The sequence below is a fragment of the Somniosus microcephalus genome, chromosome 5 (genome assembly GCF_052327205.1).
Source record: "Somniosus microcephalus isolate GS21.2 chromosome 5, FLI_Smic_1.0, whole genome shotgun sequence".
Classification (NCBI taxonomy): domain Eukaryota; kingdom Metazoa; phylum Chordata; class Chondrichthyes; order Squaliformes; family Somniosidae; genus Somniosus; species Somniosus microcephalus.
Genome location: NC_140991.1, coordinates 71423429 through 71443214, shown reverse-complemented (window position 1 = coordinate 71443214; position 19786 = coordinate 71423429). Strand labels below are relative to the sequence as shown.

The following is a 19786-nucleotide window of genomic DNA, read 5'->3' as shown; positions in this document are numbered from 1 at the left end:
TCCTAGATTTAAACATAGAAACATAGAAGATAGGAGCAGGAGTAGTCCATTCGGCCCCTCGAGCCTGCTCTGCCATTTAATGAGATCATGGCTGATCATCCAAATTCAGTACCCTGTCCCTGCTTTCTCCCCATATCCCTTGATCCCTTTAGCCTTAAGAAATATATCCAACTCCTTCTTAAATATATTTAATGATTTGGCCTCAGCTGCCTTTTGTGGTAGAGAATGCCACAGGTCCACCACACTCTGGGTGCAGAAATTCCTCCTCATTTCTGTCCTAAATGGCTTACCCCTTATCTTTAGACTGTGACCCCTGGTTCTGGACTCCCCTGCCATTGGGAACATCCTCCCTGCATCTAGTCTGTCTAGTCCTGTTAGAATTTTATAAGTTTCAATGAGATCCCCTCTCATTCTTCTAAACTCCAGCGAATATAAGCCCAATCGACCCAATCTCTCCTCATACGCCATTCCTGCCATCCCTGGTATCAGTCTGATAAATCTTCGCTGCACTCCCTCCACGGCAAGAACATCCTTCCTCAGATAAGGCGACCAAAACTGCACACAATACTCAAGGTGTGGTCTCACCAAGGCCCTTTACAACTGCAGCAAGACATCCTTGCTCCTGTACTCGGATCCTCTCGCTATGAAGGCCAACATACCATTTGCCTTCTTAACCGCCTGCTGCACCTGCATGCTTACCTTCAGCGACTGGTGCACAAGGACACCAAGGTCTCGTTGCACTTCCCTTCTCCCAATCTATTGCTGTTCAGATAATAATCTGCCTTCCTGTTTTTGCCACCAAAGTGGATAACCTCGCATTTATCCACATTGGGCAGATGCATGGCAGATGCAGTATAATCACCCAACCTGTCCAAATCATACTGGAGTTTCTCGGCATCCTCCTCACAGCACACACGCCCACCCAGCTTTGTGTCATCTGCAAACTTGGAGATATTACATCTAGTTCCCTTGTCTAGATCATTAATATATATTGTGCATAGCTGGGGTCCTAACACCGATCCCTGCGGTACCCCACTGGTCACTGCTTGCCACTCAGAAAAAGATCCGTTTATTCCAACTCTTTGCTTCCTGTCTGCCAACCAGTTCTCTATCCAAGTCAGTACCTTACCCCCAATCCCATGTGCTTTAATTTTACATGCTAATCTCTTATGGGGGACCTTATCGAAAGCCTTCTGAAAGTCCAAATACACCACATCCACTGGTTCTCCCTTATCTATTCTACAAGTTACATCCTCAAAAAATTCCAGTAGATTAGTCAAGCATGATTTACCTTTTGTAAATCCATGTTGACTTTGTCCGATCCTGTCACTGTTTTCCAAGTGCTCTGCTATTACATCTTTTATAATGGACTCTAGCATTTTCCCCACTACCGATGTCAGGCTTACCGGTCTATAATTCCCCGTTTTCTCTCTACCACCTTTTTTAAATAGTGGGGTAACATTAGCTACACTCCAATCCATGGGAACTGTGCCAGAGTCTATAGAATTTTGGAAGATGACCAGCAATGCATCTACTATTTCTAGGGCCACTTCCTTAAGTACACTAGGATGAAGGTTATCAGGCCCTGGGGATTTATTGGCCTTCAATCCCGTCAATTTCCCTAACACCATTTCCCTACAAATACTGATTTCATTCAGTTCCTCCCTCTCTTTAGACCCTATGTTCCCCGACATCTCTGGGAGGTTATTTATGTCCTCCTTTGTGAAGACAGAATCAAAGTATGTATTTAATTGGTCAGCCATTTCTTTGTTCCCCATTATAAATTCCCCTGATTCTGACTGCATGGGACCTACGCTTGACTTCACCAATCTTTTTCTCTTCACATATCTGTAAAAGCTTTTACAGTCAGTTTTATGTTCCCTGAAAGCTTACTCTCATACTCTATTTTCCCCCTCTTAATTAATCCTTTTGTCCTCTGCTGAATCCTAAACTGCTCTCAATCCTCAGGTTTGCTGCTTTTTCTGGCCAATGTATATGTCCTCTCCTTGGATCTTATGCTATCCCTAATTTCCTTTGTTAGCCACGGTTGCACCACCTTTTTTGTTTTATTTTTACACCAGACAGGGATGAACAAATTCTGTAGTTCATCCATGCGATCTTTAAATGTTTGCCATTGCCTATCCACCATCAACCCTTTAAGTAACATTCCCCAACCCATCCTAGCCAACTCGCAACTCATACCATCGTAGTTTCCTTTATTTAAATTCAGGACCCTAGTCTCTGAGTCAACTACTTCACTCTCCATCTTAATGAAGAATTCCATCATATTATGATCGCTCCTCCCCAAGGGGCCTCGCACAACAAGATTGCTAATCAATCCTTTCTCATTACATAATACCCAGTCTAAGATGGCCTGATTGCTAGTTGGTTCCTCAACATATTCGCCCAGGAAACCATCCCATATACACTCTAGGAATTCCTCCTCCACTGTATTGTTACTAATTTGGTTAGCCCAATCTATATGTAGATTAAAGTCACCCATGATAACTGCTATACCCTTATTGCACGCATCTCTAATTTCCTGTTTAATGCCATCCCCAACCTCAGCATTACTGTTTGGGGGTCTGTATACAACTCCCACGAATGTTTTCTGCCCCTTGGTATTTCTTAGCTCTACCCATACAGATTCCACATCATCAGAGCTAATATCCTTCCTATAAGGAATCACTATAAGACAGAGAAATAATATTGGGTCAAAAGAGCAGGATAGTGAAACAGTATGGGTGGAGATAAGGAATAATAAGGGGAAAAAAACACTAGTGGGTGTAGTCTATAGGCCTCCGAACAGTTGCAACTCTGTTGGACGGAGTATTAATCAGGAAATAGTTGAGGCTTGTAATAAGGGAACAGCTATAATTATGGGGGATTTTAATTATCATATTAACTGGACAAATCAAATTGGGCCGAGCAGCCTTGAGGATGAGTTCATTGAGTGTATTAGGGATGGGTTTCTTGAGCAGTATGTAACTGAACTGACCAGGGGGCAAGCAACCTTAGGTTTGGTCCTGTGTAATGAGACAGGATTAATTAAAAATGTCCTAGTAAAGGATCCCCTTGGAATGAGTGACCATAACATGGTTGAATTCCATATTCAATTAGAGGGTGAGAAGGTTGGATCTCAAACAAGCGTGCTGAGCTTGAATAAAGGAGACTATGAAGGTATGAGAGCGGAATTGATTAGAGTGGACTGGGAAAATAGATTAAAGGGTAAGACGGTACATGATCAGTGGTGTACATTTAAGGAGTTATTTTACAACTTCCAAAAAATATATATTCCACTGAGGAAAAAAGAGTGTAAAAGAAAAGATAGCCATCCGTGGCTAAGTAAAGTAATTAAGGATAGTATCCGACTAAAAACAAGGGCATATAAGGTAGCCAAATCTAGTGGGAGGATGGAAGATTGGGAAGTCTTTAAAAGACAGCAAAAAATAACTAAAAGATTGATTAAGAAAGGGAAGATAGATTATGAAAGTAAATTAGCAAAAAATATAAAAACAGACAGCAAAAGTTTCTATAGTTATATAAAAAGAAAAAGGGTGGCTAAAGTAAATGTTGGTCCCTTAGAGGATGAGACCGGGAAATTAATGGTGGGAAACATGGAGATGGCAAAAACACTGAACAATTATTTTGTATCAGTCTTTACAGTAGAGGACACTAAGAATATCCCAACACTGGACAAACAGGGGGCTCTAGGGGGGGAGGAACTAAATACGATTAAAATCACTAAGGAAGTGGTACTTGGTAAAATAATGGGACTCAAGGCGGATAAGTCCCCTGGACCTGATGGCTTGCATCCTATGGTCTTGAGGGAAGTGGCGGTAGGGATTGTGGATGCATTGGTAATAATTTTCCAAAACTCCCTGGACTCAGCAAAGGTCCCGGCAGATTGGAAAACTGCTAATGTAACACCCTTATTTAAAAAGGGTAGTAGGCAGAAGGCTGGAAACTATAGACCTGTTAGCCTAACATCTGTGGTTGGTAAAATGTTAGAGTCCATTATTAAGGAGACAGTAACGGGACATTTGGATAAACATAATTTAATAGGACAAACTCAGCATGGTTTCATGAAGGGGAAGTCATGTTTGACAAATTTACTTGAGTTTTTTGAGGAAGTAACATACAGGGTGGATAAAGGGGAACCAGTGGACGTAGTGTATTTAGACTTCCAAAAGGCATTTGACAAGGTGCCACACAAAAGATTATTGCTCAAGATAAAAAATCACGGGATTGGGGGTAATATTCTGGCATGGGTGGAGGATTGGCTCTCTAACAGAAAGCAGAGAGTTGGGATAAATGGTTCGTTCTCAGATTGGCAACCAGTAACTAGTGGTGTTCTGCAGGGATCAGTGCTGGGTCCCCAACTCTTTACAATCTATATTAACGATTTGGAGGAGGGGACCGAGTGTAACATATCAAAGTTTGCAGATGATACAAAGATGGGACGGAAAGTAGTGAGTGAGGAGGACATAAAAAACCTGCAAAGGGACATAGACAGGCTAAGTAAGTGGGCAGAGATTTGGCAGATGGAATACAATACTGGAAAGTGTGAGGTTATGCACTTTGGCAGGAAAAATCATAGAGCAAGTTATTATCTTAATGGCAAGAAACTGGAAAGTACTGTAGTACAAAGGGATCTGGGGGTCCTGGTGCACGAAACTCAAAAAGTTAGTATGCAGGTGCAGCAAGTGATCAAGAAGGCCAATGGAATGTTGGCTTTTATTGCTAGGGGAATGGAATATAAAAACAGGGAGGTATTGCTGCAGTTGTACAAGGTATTGGTGAGACCGCACCTGGAATACTGCATACAGTTTTGGTGTCCATACTTAAGAAAAGACATACTTGCTCTCGAGTCAGTACAAAGAAGGTTCACTCGGTTAATCCCGGGGATGAGGGGGTGGTCATATGAGGAGAGGTTGAGTAGATTGGGACTCTACTCATTGGAGTTCAGAAGAATGAGAGGCGATCTTATTGAAACATATAAGATTGTGAAGAGGCTTGATCGGGTGGATGCGGTGAGGATGTTCCCAATGAAGGGTGAAACTAGAACTAGGGGACATAATCTTAAAATAAGGGGCTGCTCTTTCAAAACTGAGATGAGGAGAAACTTCTTCACTCAGAGGGTGGTAGGTTTGTGGAATTTGCTGCCCCAGAAAGCTGTGGAAGCTACATCATTAAATAAATTTAAAACAGAAATAGATAGTTTCCTAGAGGTAAAGGGAATTAAGGGTTACGGGGAGTGGGCAGGAAATTGGACATGAGTCTAGGTTCGGAATGGTCATGGCCCTGTGGGTAGTGGAGTGGGCCCAGGGGCCGTGTAGCCTGGTTCTGCTCCTACTGTGTTCTAATTCTGTGTTAGATTTCAGGAGATGGTTTTATTCCTGTTCCTGGCTGGGGTGGAGATTGCCTTTACAGAAGGTAAGTACTGTAGAAAATATAGGGACAGAGTGATCTCCTGGAAGTATTTCGATCACCTAGATGGGTCGGAGAGGAATTTCCCAGATTTTTTTCTCCCAAATTGGCCATGGGGTCTTTTATCTGGTTTTTTGCCTCTCCTGGGAGATCACATGTTAATCTCCTCTTTAACCAGCAATGCTACCCCACCTCCTTTTCCTTTTTTCCTGTCCTTCCTGAATATTGAATACCCCTGGATGTTGAATTCCCAGCCTTGGTCACCCTGGAGCCATGTCTCCGTAATCCCAATTATATCATATCCGTTTACAACTATTTGCGCAGCTAATTCATCCACCTTATTACGAATGCTCCTCACATGAAGACACAAAGCCTTCAGGCTTGTTTTTTTAACACTCTTAGTCCTTTTAGAATTATTATTTACTGTGGCCCTGTTTGACTTACACAGTTGATTTACTTTTGCTTTTCTCCTTCCTGTCTTTTGCTTCTATCCTTGCTTCCCTTTCCTCTGTCTCCCTGCACAGGTTCCCAACTCCCTTCCATTTTAGTTTAAACCCTCCCCAACAGCACTAGCAAACACTCCTCCTCGGACATCGGTCCCGGTCCTGCCCAGGTGCAAACTGTCCAGTTTGTACTCGTCCCACCTCCCTCAGAACCGGTTCCAATGTCCCAGGAATTTGAATCCCTCCCCCTTGCACCATTCCTCTAGCCACGTATTCATCTGAAATATCCTTCTATTTCTACTCTGACTAGCACATGGCACTGGTAGCAATCCTGAGATTACTACCTTTGAGGTCCTATTTTTAAATTTACCTCCTAACTCCCTATATTCAACTTTTAGAACCTCATCCCATTTTTTACCTATATCGTTGATACCTATATGCACCACAACAGCTGGCTGTTCACCCTCCCCCTCCAGAATGCCCTGCAGCCGCTCCGAGACATCCTTGACCCTTGCACCAGGGAGGCAACATACCATCCTGGAGTCTCATTTGCGGAGGAGGATTTGGAGGAGGAACAGCAGTTCTTGAGGAAATAAGAAAGGCAGGTGCAACTATACATAATGCTTTATGTACGCACACATTCTTACCCCAGAATTCCCATTTACTGGTCCAGATTGTCCTTCCTGAATATGTTAGAGGAGTCCTGCCTTCAACATCTCCTCTTCACAAAGGAGGCTGCCACGTACCAAACCATCTCCTGAAGGTCGAGTTGAAGACAGCTTACATCAAAGAGGCAGCTCTTCCCCGCCGGTTTGAAGACCACCACTGCATTAAGCTTTTATGCCTCTGAATACTTCAAAGCCATCACTAGCAATCTATGTTAAATCAGTTTTTTAGCTGTTCAAGGTGCATCAAACAAGTGACAGAGGCTTTGTTTACAAAGGATGACATGTTTGTCACTTTCCTTTCAGAGAGAAGACAGGGTACAGGACTTTTTCCAGGTGGCAAGGTTCCCCCAAGAGTGCAGAGCACTGCAAATGGCAACCATGTTCTTTATAGACTGTTGAGCTTGGCTGCCACCTCCTTACAGGCATGGTGTCATGCTGTCCTGTGGGGAAGGTGGCTTGGAGTGCCAAACAACACAACACTCCTTGTACCTGCAGCACATCTATTTTGCTAGTCATCAAACAGGGTTAAATGGTCTTTGCCTACTTGCCTATAGACTCAATTTCTTGCTTCCACATTGGGTTTCCTTTCATTTCATTTTCTCCTGCCATGGCCTTGACAAAGGCTGAAATATATTTAAAATCCATTTTGAGCCTTTATAAAAGCTAAAAAAATATTTGACTGAAATGCAGCCAATTTCTTTACATTTAAGTTGCTACCCAGATTCCAACCTCCCGCCCCAATAGGCAGCTGTCAGTGCAAGGCCAGAGCTCATGTTAATTATTCAAATGAAGTGACCCTTGAAAATTTTAGGCAGCCAGGTCAATGTGTGCTTCAATTTGCCAGAATCACAAAATTAGCCCTTATAGCTAAGTCTGTGATTTGTGACAAAAACTAACTTTGAAAGCAGCTCTTGGAGATTAAACAAATCTTTGAGCTTTGGAGATTAAACAAATATATAAAACTATTTGTCACAGGAGTTAGAAATTGTCTCAGATTCAGAACTGAAAAGGGTAGAAGTCACATATCTTTTAAATATCAGGTGAATTGAGCCTTATATTCCCACTGAAAGTCAACAGATGATAGTTATTTTCTGACTGGCATTTTTAACTTTTTTGTCTGTGTAAAAACTGGCTATTGGATATAAATAAGACTCATTTCTAACAGAGTCTGTTTTCACAGCTGAGAAATGCTGGTGGATTAGAGCCACTTGTTGAATTGCTGAATTCTGATAACGATGAAGTGAGGCGCAATGCATGCTGGGCTGTACTTGTCTGTGGAAAAGATGAGCCCACAACGACTGAACTTTGTAAACTGGGGTAAGTATGGAGAACAATAAGCAGCTATAATTGGATGCTAAGTGTCAGGAAACAAAAATTAATACAACATCCTTTCCAATTCCATGAATCTTTGAAGTGATTTGTCATAACAAGTCAACTATAGTGCACAACACTGCTTAGGAGATGTTTTAGATTATAAATGCCCTTTAGATAGCTTTTATCGCTCCAGTTCCTTCATAATCTTCTGGGCATTTATGCAAGCTTTTCTCCCCAGGAAGCAGCATTAAAATTGCCTTTCTTGGCTTCTGCCCAGTGCATGCAGTAATTATATTTTACTGCATCTGTTAGTCATGAAAGATAATCACTTTATACAGGTGGAATAAACATTCCTGTGTTTTTGTAAAGTCTGTGTTCTGTTATTCTCTAGTAAGTGCTGTGTAACAGTTTCAGTTTCATTTATTTTAATGGAAACATATACAGGTAGTAAGAATTTGTGATCATGTTCAACAAGGAGCAGTCGCCACTAACGCAGTATGGATTATATTGATTATAGTATTGACTGAGATTTACTCATATCAGTCTATCATAAATTCAACTTAAATCAATTGTAAATTTATATTGCATTAGGTAATAAAATGTAAGTGTGATGATTAAAAACTGATGGCATAATTTTTTAAAATAATTTTACCTATTTGTCATTTATTTTCTTGGCCATCTCGCTAAGAAAAATAGGTGGTCTGCCTGCTTTCAGGCCTCTGCCTATGCTGTAATGTACTCCAGCATGATTCCCTCTTTGATTTTCCATCCTCCCTAAGGGGAAGGAAACATATGACCTTACCTAGCTAGTTTGCTGTCCAAGTCATGTTTAGTTAGGTCCAATATGAGTTGGTCCCTTAATCATCTGAAAATGCTCAATAAAGCACCAGTGGCATGTCTGATACCACTTAGACTGCATTTAGACAGCCATTTTTTGGTATCTTGGAGCACAAAGTTTGGATGTCTGATTGAGCCAATTAGAATAGTTTGGAGCAGGTAAATGTTACTTTGGATTGGCATCCTGGTCGGAAGGTACAGACTTCATCTGAGTTCGTGCCAAGATATTTAGTGCCACAGAGTGCCATGTCCTATTTAAGGGGCTAAGCATTGCCATCAGCTTAAGGGAGGATGTACTATGCTACTAGTTAAAAAGTGAAAATGCTTTGGTGGATGGGGAAGATTCGTCAATCAGAAGGACAGAAACACCTATCACTAAACTCAGTTTGAAAAGACCCCATCATCAGTTCAGTAGAGATGTAAGTCCAACATCAGCTCCAAATTGTACAACTCTCAGAAAGGCTGTCAGGATGGAAGATAGTCACATGGCTCACCTATATTTCTGTCAACTAGTGATGTTTCATCCAAATGGAAAACAGCAAACATCACAATTTTTCATTCACTATAGTTTCCATGAGCTTTCATACAGTTGTCAGTGGGGATACTGGTCTGTAGTTAAGTGGATGTGACTTGGATTCCTCTTTAATAGGTACAATGTGTTCTGCTTTCCACTTGGATGGACAACATTGGCAGGGAGTAGTTGAAATAGATGATTTAGGGAAACAGCCAGTTCTTCAAATAAGCTTTCGAGAACCAGAACAATTGCATTATCAGGCTTATTAGTGGATTAACTTATCTTAATGTTTGCAGTTTACTTTATACATTTATTTAAAAAAAATATTTGTGCTTATTGAGATGAGGGACTCAAATTCTGGGGAATGAAAGCATCCAGTAATCCCATGGTCAGATACAATGTAGAACTTTAATTGCCCTCAAAATGTGCCTAAATTTGACTCATAAAAGAGCATTCTTAATGCATTAACATGACTTTCATTTCCAACATTCCTGTTCAGCCATTGAGTGAGTCTCATGAGGTGGTATTGACTTTGTTGAGTTTGAAGAAAGAACTCACATCATCCACTAACTTGGATTGGACTTCCCAAATTCAGTTTACTTGGAACCCTTAACATCCATCCAAGAGGCTTCTCAAACTGTTTTCAACTATGTTTATTTTTGGCTGAAAGTCCAGTACAATAGGTGAAAGGACAACTTTCATAACCAACGTGTCACCCAGTCTTCCAGTTTGCTTTCTAAGTAGGTAATCTCTTTTTATATTTCATTTTACTGCACAGAGCTTTGGAAATCCTGCAAGAGATAAACCAGTCCTCACGTTACCAGAATCATTTTAGTGATGCAGCTGTGAACAGACTGCTTGACCATAACGCAACTCTCAAATATACTCTGACTGGCTACTTGTCATCCAGCGATATCATCACAGATGGTTTCTATGATCCTGGCCGGGTAAATTTTAATTATCTATCTCGCTTTGAGCTAATAAACAACTAATTCAATGAAAAATAAGTGACCTAGGGCCCTGTTCTCTGCTGTGACTTGAGGTTAGTTCATAGGTAAACCCAGTAGAAGATAGCAAAACTTAAATTGGCAGCAGCAACTACAACTGCATGTCAGAATCTGAGTTCTCTGATGTCAAACTGGAGAAAGAGCTTTAGCAGTTAAAGTCATTTTAATATTAATTGTTACAAAGTTTGTTGTAAAGTTGTTGCTGCCAACTGGATCATGTCCTGATCTGTATTAACATGACCAGTGATTGCCTGCCCGCCCTTTATTTAACTGGACTTAAAATAACATAAATGCAGTAATGTTGCAAGGTTTACAGAATGAGCAGCATTGCCAATGTTTGTATTTAGTGCAAAGATGCAGAAAGCAGACAGCTGAAAGGAAGTACAAACTACAAAGAACACTGACTTTTTTTTATTCATTCAAGAGATGTAGGCATTGCTGGCAAGACCAGTATTTATTGCCCATCCCTAATTGCCCTTGAGAAGGTGGTAGTGAGTCGCCTTCTTGAGTGTCCGTGTGGTGAAGGTACTCCCACAGTGCTGTTGGAGAGGGAGTTCCAGGATTTTGACCTAGCGACAATGAAGGAATGGTGATAAATTTCCAAGAATATCCCCATCCTCAATGATGGTGGAGCCCAGCACGTGAGTGCAAAAGACGAGGCTGAAGCGTTTGCAACCATCTTCAGCCAGAAGTGCCGAGTGGATGATCCATATCGGCCTCCACCTGAGGTCCTCGCCATCATAGAAGCCAGTCTTCAGCCAATTCGATTCACTCCACGTGATATCAAGAAACGGCTGAGCGCACTGGATACAGCAAAGACTATGGGGCCCAACAACGTCCCGGCTATCCACAAAAAGCAGGACAAATCCAACCTGGCCAATTACCGCCCCATCAGTCTACTCTCAATCATCAGCAAAGTGATGGAAGGTGTCATCGACAGTGCTATCAAGCGGCACTTACCAATAACCTGCTCACTGATGCCCAGTTTGGGTTCCACCAAGACCACTCGGCTCCTGACCTCATTACAGCCTTGGTCCAAACATGGACAAAGGAGCTGAATTTCAGAGGTGAGGTGAGAGTGACTGCCCTTGACATCAAGGCAGCATTTGACCGAGTCTGGCATCAAGGAGCCCTAGTAAAACTGAAGTCAATGGGAATTGGGGGGGAAATGCTTCACTGGCTGGTGTCATACCTAGCACAAAGGAAGATGGTTGTGATGGTTGAAGGTCAATCATCTCAGCCCCAGGACATCGCTGCAGGAGTTCCTCAGGGCAGTGTCATAGGCCCAGCTGTTTCATCAATGACCTTCCCTCCAACATAAGGTCAGAAATGGGGATGTTCGCTGATGACTGCGCAGTGTTCAGCGCCATTCACAACTCCTCAGATGATGAAGTAGTCCATACCCGCATGCAACAAGACTTGGACGATGTTCAGGCTTGAACTGCTAAGTGTCAGGTAACATTCGCGCCATAGAAGTGCCAGGCAATGACTATCTCCAACAAGCGAGAGTCTAACCGCCTCCCCTTGACATTCAATGGCATTACCATTGCCGAATCCCCCACCATCAACACCCTGGCAGTCAACATTGACCAGAAACTTAACTGGACCAGCCACATAAATACTGAGGCAACAAGAGCAGGTCAGAGGCTGGGTATTCTGTGGCAAGTGTCTCACCTCCTGACTCCCCAAAGCCTTTCCACCATTTACAAGGCACAAGTCAGGAGTGTGATGGAATACTCTCCACTTGCCTGGATGAGTGCAGCTCCAGCAACACTCAAGAAGCTCGACGCCATTCAGGACAAAGCAGCTCGCTTGATTGGCACCCCATCCACCACAATAAACATTCACTCCCTCCATCACTGGCGTACCGTGGCTGCAGTGTGTACCATCCACAAGATGCACTGCAGCAACCCACCAAGGCTTCTTCGGCAGCACCTCCCAAACCCACAACCTCTTCCACCTAGAAGGACAAGGGCAGCAGTGCATGGGAACACCACCACCTCCAAGTTCCCCTCCAAGTCACACACCATCTTGACTTAGAAGTATATCGCCGATCCTTCATTGTCGCTGGGTCAAAATCCTGGAACTCCCTCCCAAACAGCACTGTGGGAGTACCTTCACCACACGGACTGCAGCAGTTTAAGAAGGCGGCTCACCACCACCTTCTCAAGGGCAATTAGGGATGGACAATAAATGCTGGCCTTGCCAGCGACGCCCACATCCCATAAACTTGGAGGGGAATTTGCAGATGATGGTGTTCCCATGCATCTGGTGTCCTTGTCCTTCTAGGTGGTTGAGCTTGTGGGTTTGGGAGCTGCTGTCGAAGAAGCCTTGGTGAGTTGCTACAGTGCATCTTATAGATGGTACTCACTGCAGCCACGTTGCGCTGGTGGGGGATGGGATACCGATCAAGCGGGCTGCTTTGTCCTGAATGGTGTTGCGCTACCTTAGTGTTGTTGGAGCTGCACTCATCCAGGCACATGGAAAGTATTCCATCACACTCCTGACTTGTGCCTTGTAGATGGTGGAAAGACTTTGGGGAGTCAGGAGATGAGTCACTCGCTGCAGAATGCCCAGCCTCTGACCTGCTCTTGCAGCCACAGTATTTATGTGGCTGGTCCAGTTAAGTTTCTGGTCAGTGGTGATCCCCAGGATGTTGATGATGGGGAAATTTGACAATGGTAATGCCATTGAATGTCAAGGGGAGGTGGTTAGACACTCTCTTGTTCGAAATGGTCATTACCTGGCACTTGTGAGTCCTGCCACGTCCCTGCCATCAGTGAGTGTCTGACACTTCAGGATCAATATCCTAGATATGACTGCAAAACACCCTATCAATGCTTGTAGTAAATCCAGGAAGATGGTCCGTAAGATGTGCCATCTCATGCTGCCAGAACTAGAGGAGCAATCTACAGTGAGCATTGCTTTGCCTGTTGCTCTTACAGTGACCACTGCCCACTGACTCCCACAGCTACCTGGACTACACTTCTTCCTACACCGCTTCCTGTAAGGACTCTATCCCATTCTCCCAGTTTCTTCGTCTCTGCCGTATCTGCTCTGACGATGCCGCCTTCCATACTAGTGCTTCCGACATGTCTTCCTTTTTCCTCAACCGAGGATTCCCCTCTACTGTGGTTGACATGGCCCTTGACTGTGTCCATTCTATTTCCCGCACTTCTGCTCTCACCCCTTCCCCTCCCTCCCGGAACCACGATAGGGTTCCCCTTGTCCTCACCTTTCACCCCACCAGCCTCCACATTCAACGGATCAACCTCCGCCATTTCCGCCACCTCCAGCGTGATCCCACCACCAAACATATCTTCCCCTCACCTCCCCTTTCAGCATTCCGAAGGGACCACTCCCTCCGCGACACCCTGGTCCACTCCTCTATCACCCCCAACACCGCTTCCCCTTCACCCGGCACCTTCCTGTGCAAGCGCAGGAGATGCAACACGTGCCCTTTTACTGTCCAGGACCCCAAACACTCCTTCCAGGTGAAACAGTGATTTACTTGTACTTCTTGCAATTCAGTATACTGTATTCTCTGCTCATGGTGCGGTCTCCTCTACATTGGGGAGACCAAACGCAGATTGGGTGACTGCTTTGAAGAACACCTCCATTCAGTCCGTAAGAGTGACCCCGAGCTTCCGGTCGCCTGTCACTTTCATTCTCCACTCCAGTCCCACTCAGACCTCACCATCCTCGGCCTCTTACACTGTTCCAAAGAAGCTCAACGTAAGCTCGAGGAACAGCACCTCATCTTTCGATTAGGCACTTTACAGCCTTCTGGACTCAACATCAAGTTCAACAATTTCAGATCATAACCTCTGCTCCTATCTTTTTTTTCCATTTTTTTTCTCTCTCTCTCACATGGCAGCTGTCTTTCATGCTGCCAGTGCCATTTACACTTCATCTAGAGCCATCTTTTGTTTCTTAATTTGTCCCATTACCATCTCCTTTTGTCTTGCACCATCATCCTTTTTGTCTCTTAATCTCTCCTGCCTTCCATCCTATCACAGACCTTCCCTTTTGTTCTTTCCTCCCCTCCCCGCTTTCCCTGCCCCTGCACGTGCTTAAAAAATTGTTCCATCTCCAACTTTTTCCAGTTCTGATGAAGGGTCATCGACCTGAAACGTTAACTCTGTTTCTCTCTCCACAGATGCTGCCTGACCTGTTTTTATTACTGAATATTTATGCTTTCGGGTCATTTTAGTATCAGGCTGTTATGAGCCATTATTTTATGCAGCAATTAATCCAGAAAATCACAGAACCTCTGCTATAGCGCAGCCAGTGCATATACTTGAGCAGAACACATCCTGCCAGTAAGGCTTCTTTGATATTGCCATTTCCCAAACCCATAATTGATTGCATATATATTTGGACTCCATCAAGCCATGTCCAACTGTATGGAAATAGAAAAGAATATCACTCAGTTAATATGTAGTTTGTGATACCATCTTAAACATTGTCCATATTGTCAGCTATCTGTGAGGTGCCACGACTCCTGCATCCTGCGGCAATCCAACATTCAAGATCAGTTTCATACAAATTGGCCAGAAAAAGCAATAATCCTGAGGATTGGGAGCAGTTTAGGATTCAGCAAAGGAGGACAAAGGGATTAATTAAGAGGGGGGAAATAGAGTATGAGAGTAAGCTTGCAGGAAACATAAAAACTGACTATAAAAGCTTCTATAGATATGTGAAGAGAAAAAGATTGGTGAAGTCAAGCGTAGGTCCCTTGCAGTCAGAATCAGGGGAATTTATAATGGGGAACAAAGAAATGGCAGACCAATTAAATGCATACTTTGGTTCTGTCTTCACAAAGGAGGACACAGATAACCTCCCATAGATGTCAGGGAACATAGGGTCTAATGAGAGGGAGGAACTGAATGAAATCAGTATTTGTAGGGAAATGGTGTTAGGGAAATTGAGGGGATTGAAGGCCGATAAATCCCCAGGGCCTGATAATCTACATCCTAGGGTACTTAAGGAAGTGGCCCTAGAAATAGTAGATGCATTGCTGGACATCTTCCAAAATTCTATAGTTTCTGGAACAGTCCCCATGGATTGGAGGGTAGCTAATGTTACCCCACTATTTAAAAAAGGTGGTAGAGAGAAAACGGGGAATTATAGACCGGTAAGCCTGACATCGGTAGTGGGGAAAATGCTAGAGTCCATTATAAAAGATGTAATAGCAAAGCACTTGGAAAACAGTGACAGGATCGGACAAAGTCAACATGGATTTACAAAAGGTAAATTCTGCTTGACTAATCTACTGGAATTTTTTGAGGATGTAACTGGTAGAATAGATAAGGGAGAAGCAGTGGATGTGGTGTACTTGGACTTTCAGAAGGCTTTCGATAAGGTCCCGCATAAGAGATTAGCGTGTAAAGTTAAGGCACATGGGATTGGGGCAAGGTACTGACTTGGATAGATAACTCCTTGGCAGACAGGAAGCAAAGAGTTGGAATAAACGGCTCTTTTTCCGCGTGGCAGGCAGTGACTAGTGGGGTACCACAGGGATTGGTCCCAGGACCCCAGCTATTCACAATATATATTAATGATCTAGACGAGGGAACTAGATGTAATATCTCCAAGTTTGCAGACGACACAAAGCTGGGTGGGCGTGTGTGTTGTGAGGAGGATGCCGAGAAACTCCAGTATGATTTGGACAGGTTGGGTGATTGGGCAGATGCATGGCAGATGCAGTATAGTGTGGATAAATGCGAGGTTATCCACTTTGGTGTCAAAAACAGGAATGCAGATTATTATCTGAATGGCAATAGATTGGGAGAAGGGGAAATGCAATGAGACCTGGGTGTCCTTGTGCACCAGTCGCTGAAGATAAGCATGCAGGTGCAGCAGGCGGTTAAGAAGGCAAATGGTATGTTGGCCTTCGTAGCGAGAGGGTTCGAGTACAGGAACAAGGATGTCTTGCTGCAGTTGTACAGGTCTTGGTGAGACCTCACCTTGAGTATTGTGTGCAGTTTTGATCACCTTATCTGAGGAAGGATGTTCTTGCCATGGAGGGAGTGCAGCAAAGATTCACCAGACTGATACCTGGAATGGCAGGAATGACATATGAGGAGAGAGTGGGTCGATTGGGCTTATACTCGCTGGAGTTTAGAAGAATGAGAGGGGATCTCATTGAAACTTATAAAATTCTAACAGGACTAGACAGACTAGATGCAGGAAGGATGTTCCCGATGGCGGGGGAGTCCAGAACCAGGGGTCACAGTCTAAGGATAGGGGTAAGCCATTTAGGACTGAGATGAGGAGGAATTTCTTCACCCAAAGAGTGGTGAACCTGTGGAATTCTCTACCACAAAAGGCAGTTGAGGCCAATTCATTAAATATATTCAAGAAGGAGTTAGATATATTTCTTAAGGCTAAAGGGATCAAGGGGTATGGGGAGAAGGCAGGGACAGGGTACTGAGTTTGGATGATCAGCCATGATCTCATTGAATGGCGGAGCAGGCTCGAGGGGCCGAATGGCCTACTGCTGCTCCTATCTTCTCTGTTTCTATGTAAGTTTCAAGGAGATGATTAGCTGAATGGATGGCTACTAGTGGATTCTGAGTTTCATCTTTGACCATGCCTGATGTTGCCATTTGGTGTGATAACCAACTGGGTTGAGTCGTGCTACAATGAGACCCACACTGAAGCCAGTGTACTCAGTAAGCACTGTTTTTGGAGTCTTGAATCAATTGTTCCATTGCATGGATTACTTGAGGGGCACATCACAAAAAATGGGTGCAAGATATTAAACTTGTATTGCATGTTCCATATTATCACACTTGATCAGCATGCAGAACATGCCTCTATATGCAAATAGCCCTAAAAGCCCTGCTCAGGGCTCAGGTCTCAGGGCTGACTAGAGATTTTGTTGTTTCTTCTTGCATGGGTTCAGAGCTGTGCAAACCAGATACTCATTTATACCTCTAATTTCAAAAGAGTCGTCCATAGAATCTTTTTTTATTCGCTTATGGGATCTGGGCGTCGCTGGCAAGACCAGTATTTATTGCCCATCCCTAGTTGCCCTTGAGAAGGTGGTGGTGAGCCGCCTTCTTGAACCGCTGCACTCCGTGTGCTGAAGGTACTCCCACATTGCTGTTAGGTAGGAAGTTCCAGGATTTTGACCCAGCGACGATGAAGGATCGGCGACATACTTCTAAGTCAGGATGGTGTGTGACTTGGAGGGGAACTTGGAGGTGATGGCGTTCCCATGCGCCTGCTGCCCTTGTCCTTCTAGGTGGAAGAGGTTGTGGGTTTGGGAGGTGCTGTTGAAGAAGCCTTGGTGAGTTGCTGCAGTGCATCTTGTAGACGGTACACACTGCAGCCACGATACGCTGGTGGTGGAGGGAGTGAATGTTTAAGGTGGTGGATGGGGCGCCAATCAAATGGGCTGCTTTGTCCTGGATGGTGTCGAGCTTCTTGAGTGTTGTTGCAGCTGCACGCATCCAGGCAAGTGGAGAGTATTCCATCACACTCCTTACTTGTGCCTTGTAGATGGTAGAAAGGCTTTGGGGAGTCAGGAGGTGAGACACTCGCTGCAGAATACCTAACCTACAGCACAGAAACAGGGCAGTCAGCCCAACTGGTCTATGCCAGTGTTTATACTCCACACAAGCCTCCTCCCACTTTAATTTCCTCTACCCACCCTGACTCTGTATCCCTCTATCCTTCATCTATGCATCAAGCCTCCCCTTAAATGCAGCAGTGCTATCTGCTTCATCCACTCCATGTGGCAGCAATTCTACATTCTCACCATTGTCTGTGTAAAGAAATTTCTCCTAAATTATTTATTTGATCCGTTACTGGATATTTTATATTTATGTCCCTTTGTTCTGGACTCACCCACAAGTGGAAACAGTTGCTCGACATCCACCTTATTTAACCCTTTCATAATTTTAAAGACCTCTATTAAGTCTCCACTTAGTCTTTTCTTTTCCAGAGAAAAGAGCCCCACCCTACTCAATCTTTCCTGTTAGTTGCATCCTCTCAATTTTGGTAACATCCTTGTAAATCTTTCCTGCACTTTCTCTAGTGCTTTTAATAAACTTTTTGTAGCGTGGAGACCAGAATAGCGCATGGTATGCCAAGTGTGGTCTAACCAAGATTCGATATAGATTCCCTGCTTTTGTATTGTATTCCTCTAGAAATGAACCCCAGTACTTTGTTTTCACTCTTTATGGCCTACTTTTAGTGATTTAAATATCTGTATTCACAGATCTCTTTGCTCCTCTACCCCATTTAGTTTTATACATACATAGATACATAGAAGATAGGAGCAGGAGTAGGCCATTCGGCCCTTCGAGCCTGCTCCGCCATTCAATGAGATCATGGCTGATCATCCAAATTCAGTACCTGCCTTCTCCCCATATCCCTTGATCCCTTTAGCCTTAAGAAATATATCCAACTCTTTCTTGAATATACCTTCCAAGGAATAAGTGGCCTCCTTATTCCTCCTACCAAAATGAACCGCCTCACTCTTCACTATATTGAATTTCATTTGCCATTTATCCACCCACTCTGCAAGCCTGTATTTTGGTGCAGTCCTTCGCATTTTTAGCTATAGCCCCCAATTTGGCATCATCTGCAAATTGCAGCACCATACCTCCAATTTCTGAGTCCACGTCATTTATCTAAATGCTGAACTACAGTCTTGTGAGAAAAAGGATCAACTGTTGCATCCTGTATGCAGGCACTGTATTGCAAACCAGAGGACAGGGCCTCAGACAGTGGTTGGGCGTGAATCAGAAAGGACCTCTGAGGTTGATTGAGTCCTGCATTCCTTCTCTGAAGCTCCACTCTTTTCCCCCAAAGTGTCAAAAGTTGGCCTTGACAGCTTCCTGCACTCAGACACCCAAAGCACCCAGAGTGGCTGTATGTGCTTACGTACATTGTAGTTATTCCCTCAGAGATTGAGATTGCAATTTGCATGATACAAGCATTCATCTGTGAGAGCCCTTACTCCATGCTTCTAGTCAGTTGAACTACAGTTATGTCCTGCATTCCATACCACCTAGGTACCATTTAAAATGCACCATGGAGTTGAATGATTTTTTTAAAATACCCATAGTATATTTCAGCATCCTCTCTTCTAATGGATCTGAACAGAGATTTGCATCCCTTTGTAATACAGTAATACAGGAGTGGCAGCAGGTGAATTGGACTTCTGAAAACTTCCCTTTCTGAAGGTTGTCTGGATGCATCCCCTGACCGTAAGCATTGCTACCATGACTGATTAATTGTGCTCTTCTGATGAAAGTGAGGTGCTTATTCTACTAGGACTATTGGATGTGCTCAAAGGAAGGGACAGTGAAGGTGGCTGTGATGTTCAGAGAGTACTGTCACTCCAGACTTCCTGTGCTCACTTGGATTGCCTTCATCTGTTGAGAAAGCACAAGGAAATGTTTTTAATTAACTAGGCTGTTTGCTATTTAATGCAACATAACTGGCTGCAATATACTTGCAGGCATAGCACTACAATTGATGCATAGGAGCTGGCATGTATTTGAAGATTGAACTACTGTCCTCTTTTCCGGCTCCATTGCAGCACATATACATATC

General features: G+C 43.7%; 1 protein-coding gene across 4 annotated transcripts in view; it reads left to right on the top strand.

The window, feature by feature from the left end:
• Positions 1–19786, top strand: part of armc3 (armadillo repeat containing 3) — a 303201-nt gene that overhangs the window by 221564 nt on the left and 61851 nt on the right. For all 4 annotated transcript variants that reach the window (XM_085987770.1, XM_085987769.1, XM_085987767.1 and 1 more), the window contains exons 12-13: positions 7722–7858; positions 9985–10153. In XM_085987770.1, coding sequence (XP_085843896.1) covers positions 7722–7858; positions 9985–10153 — 306 coding nt within the window. The remainder of the gene's footprint in view (positions 1–7721; positions 7859–9984; positions 10154–19786) is intronic.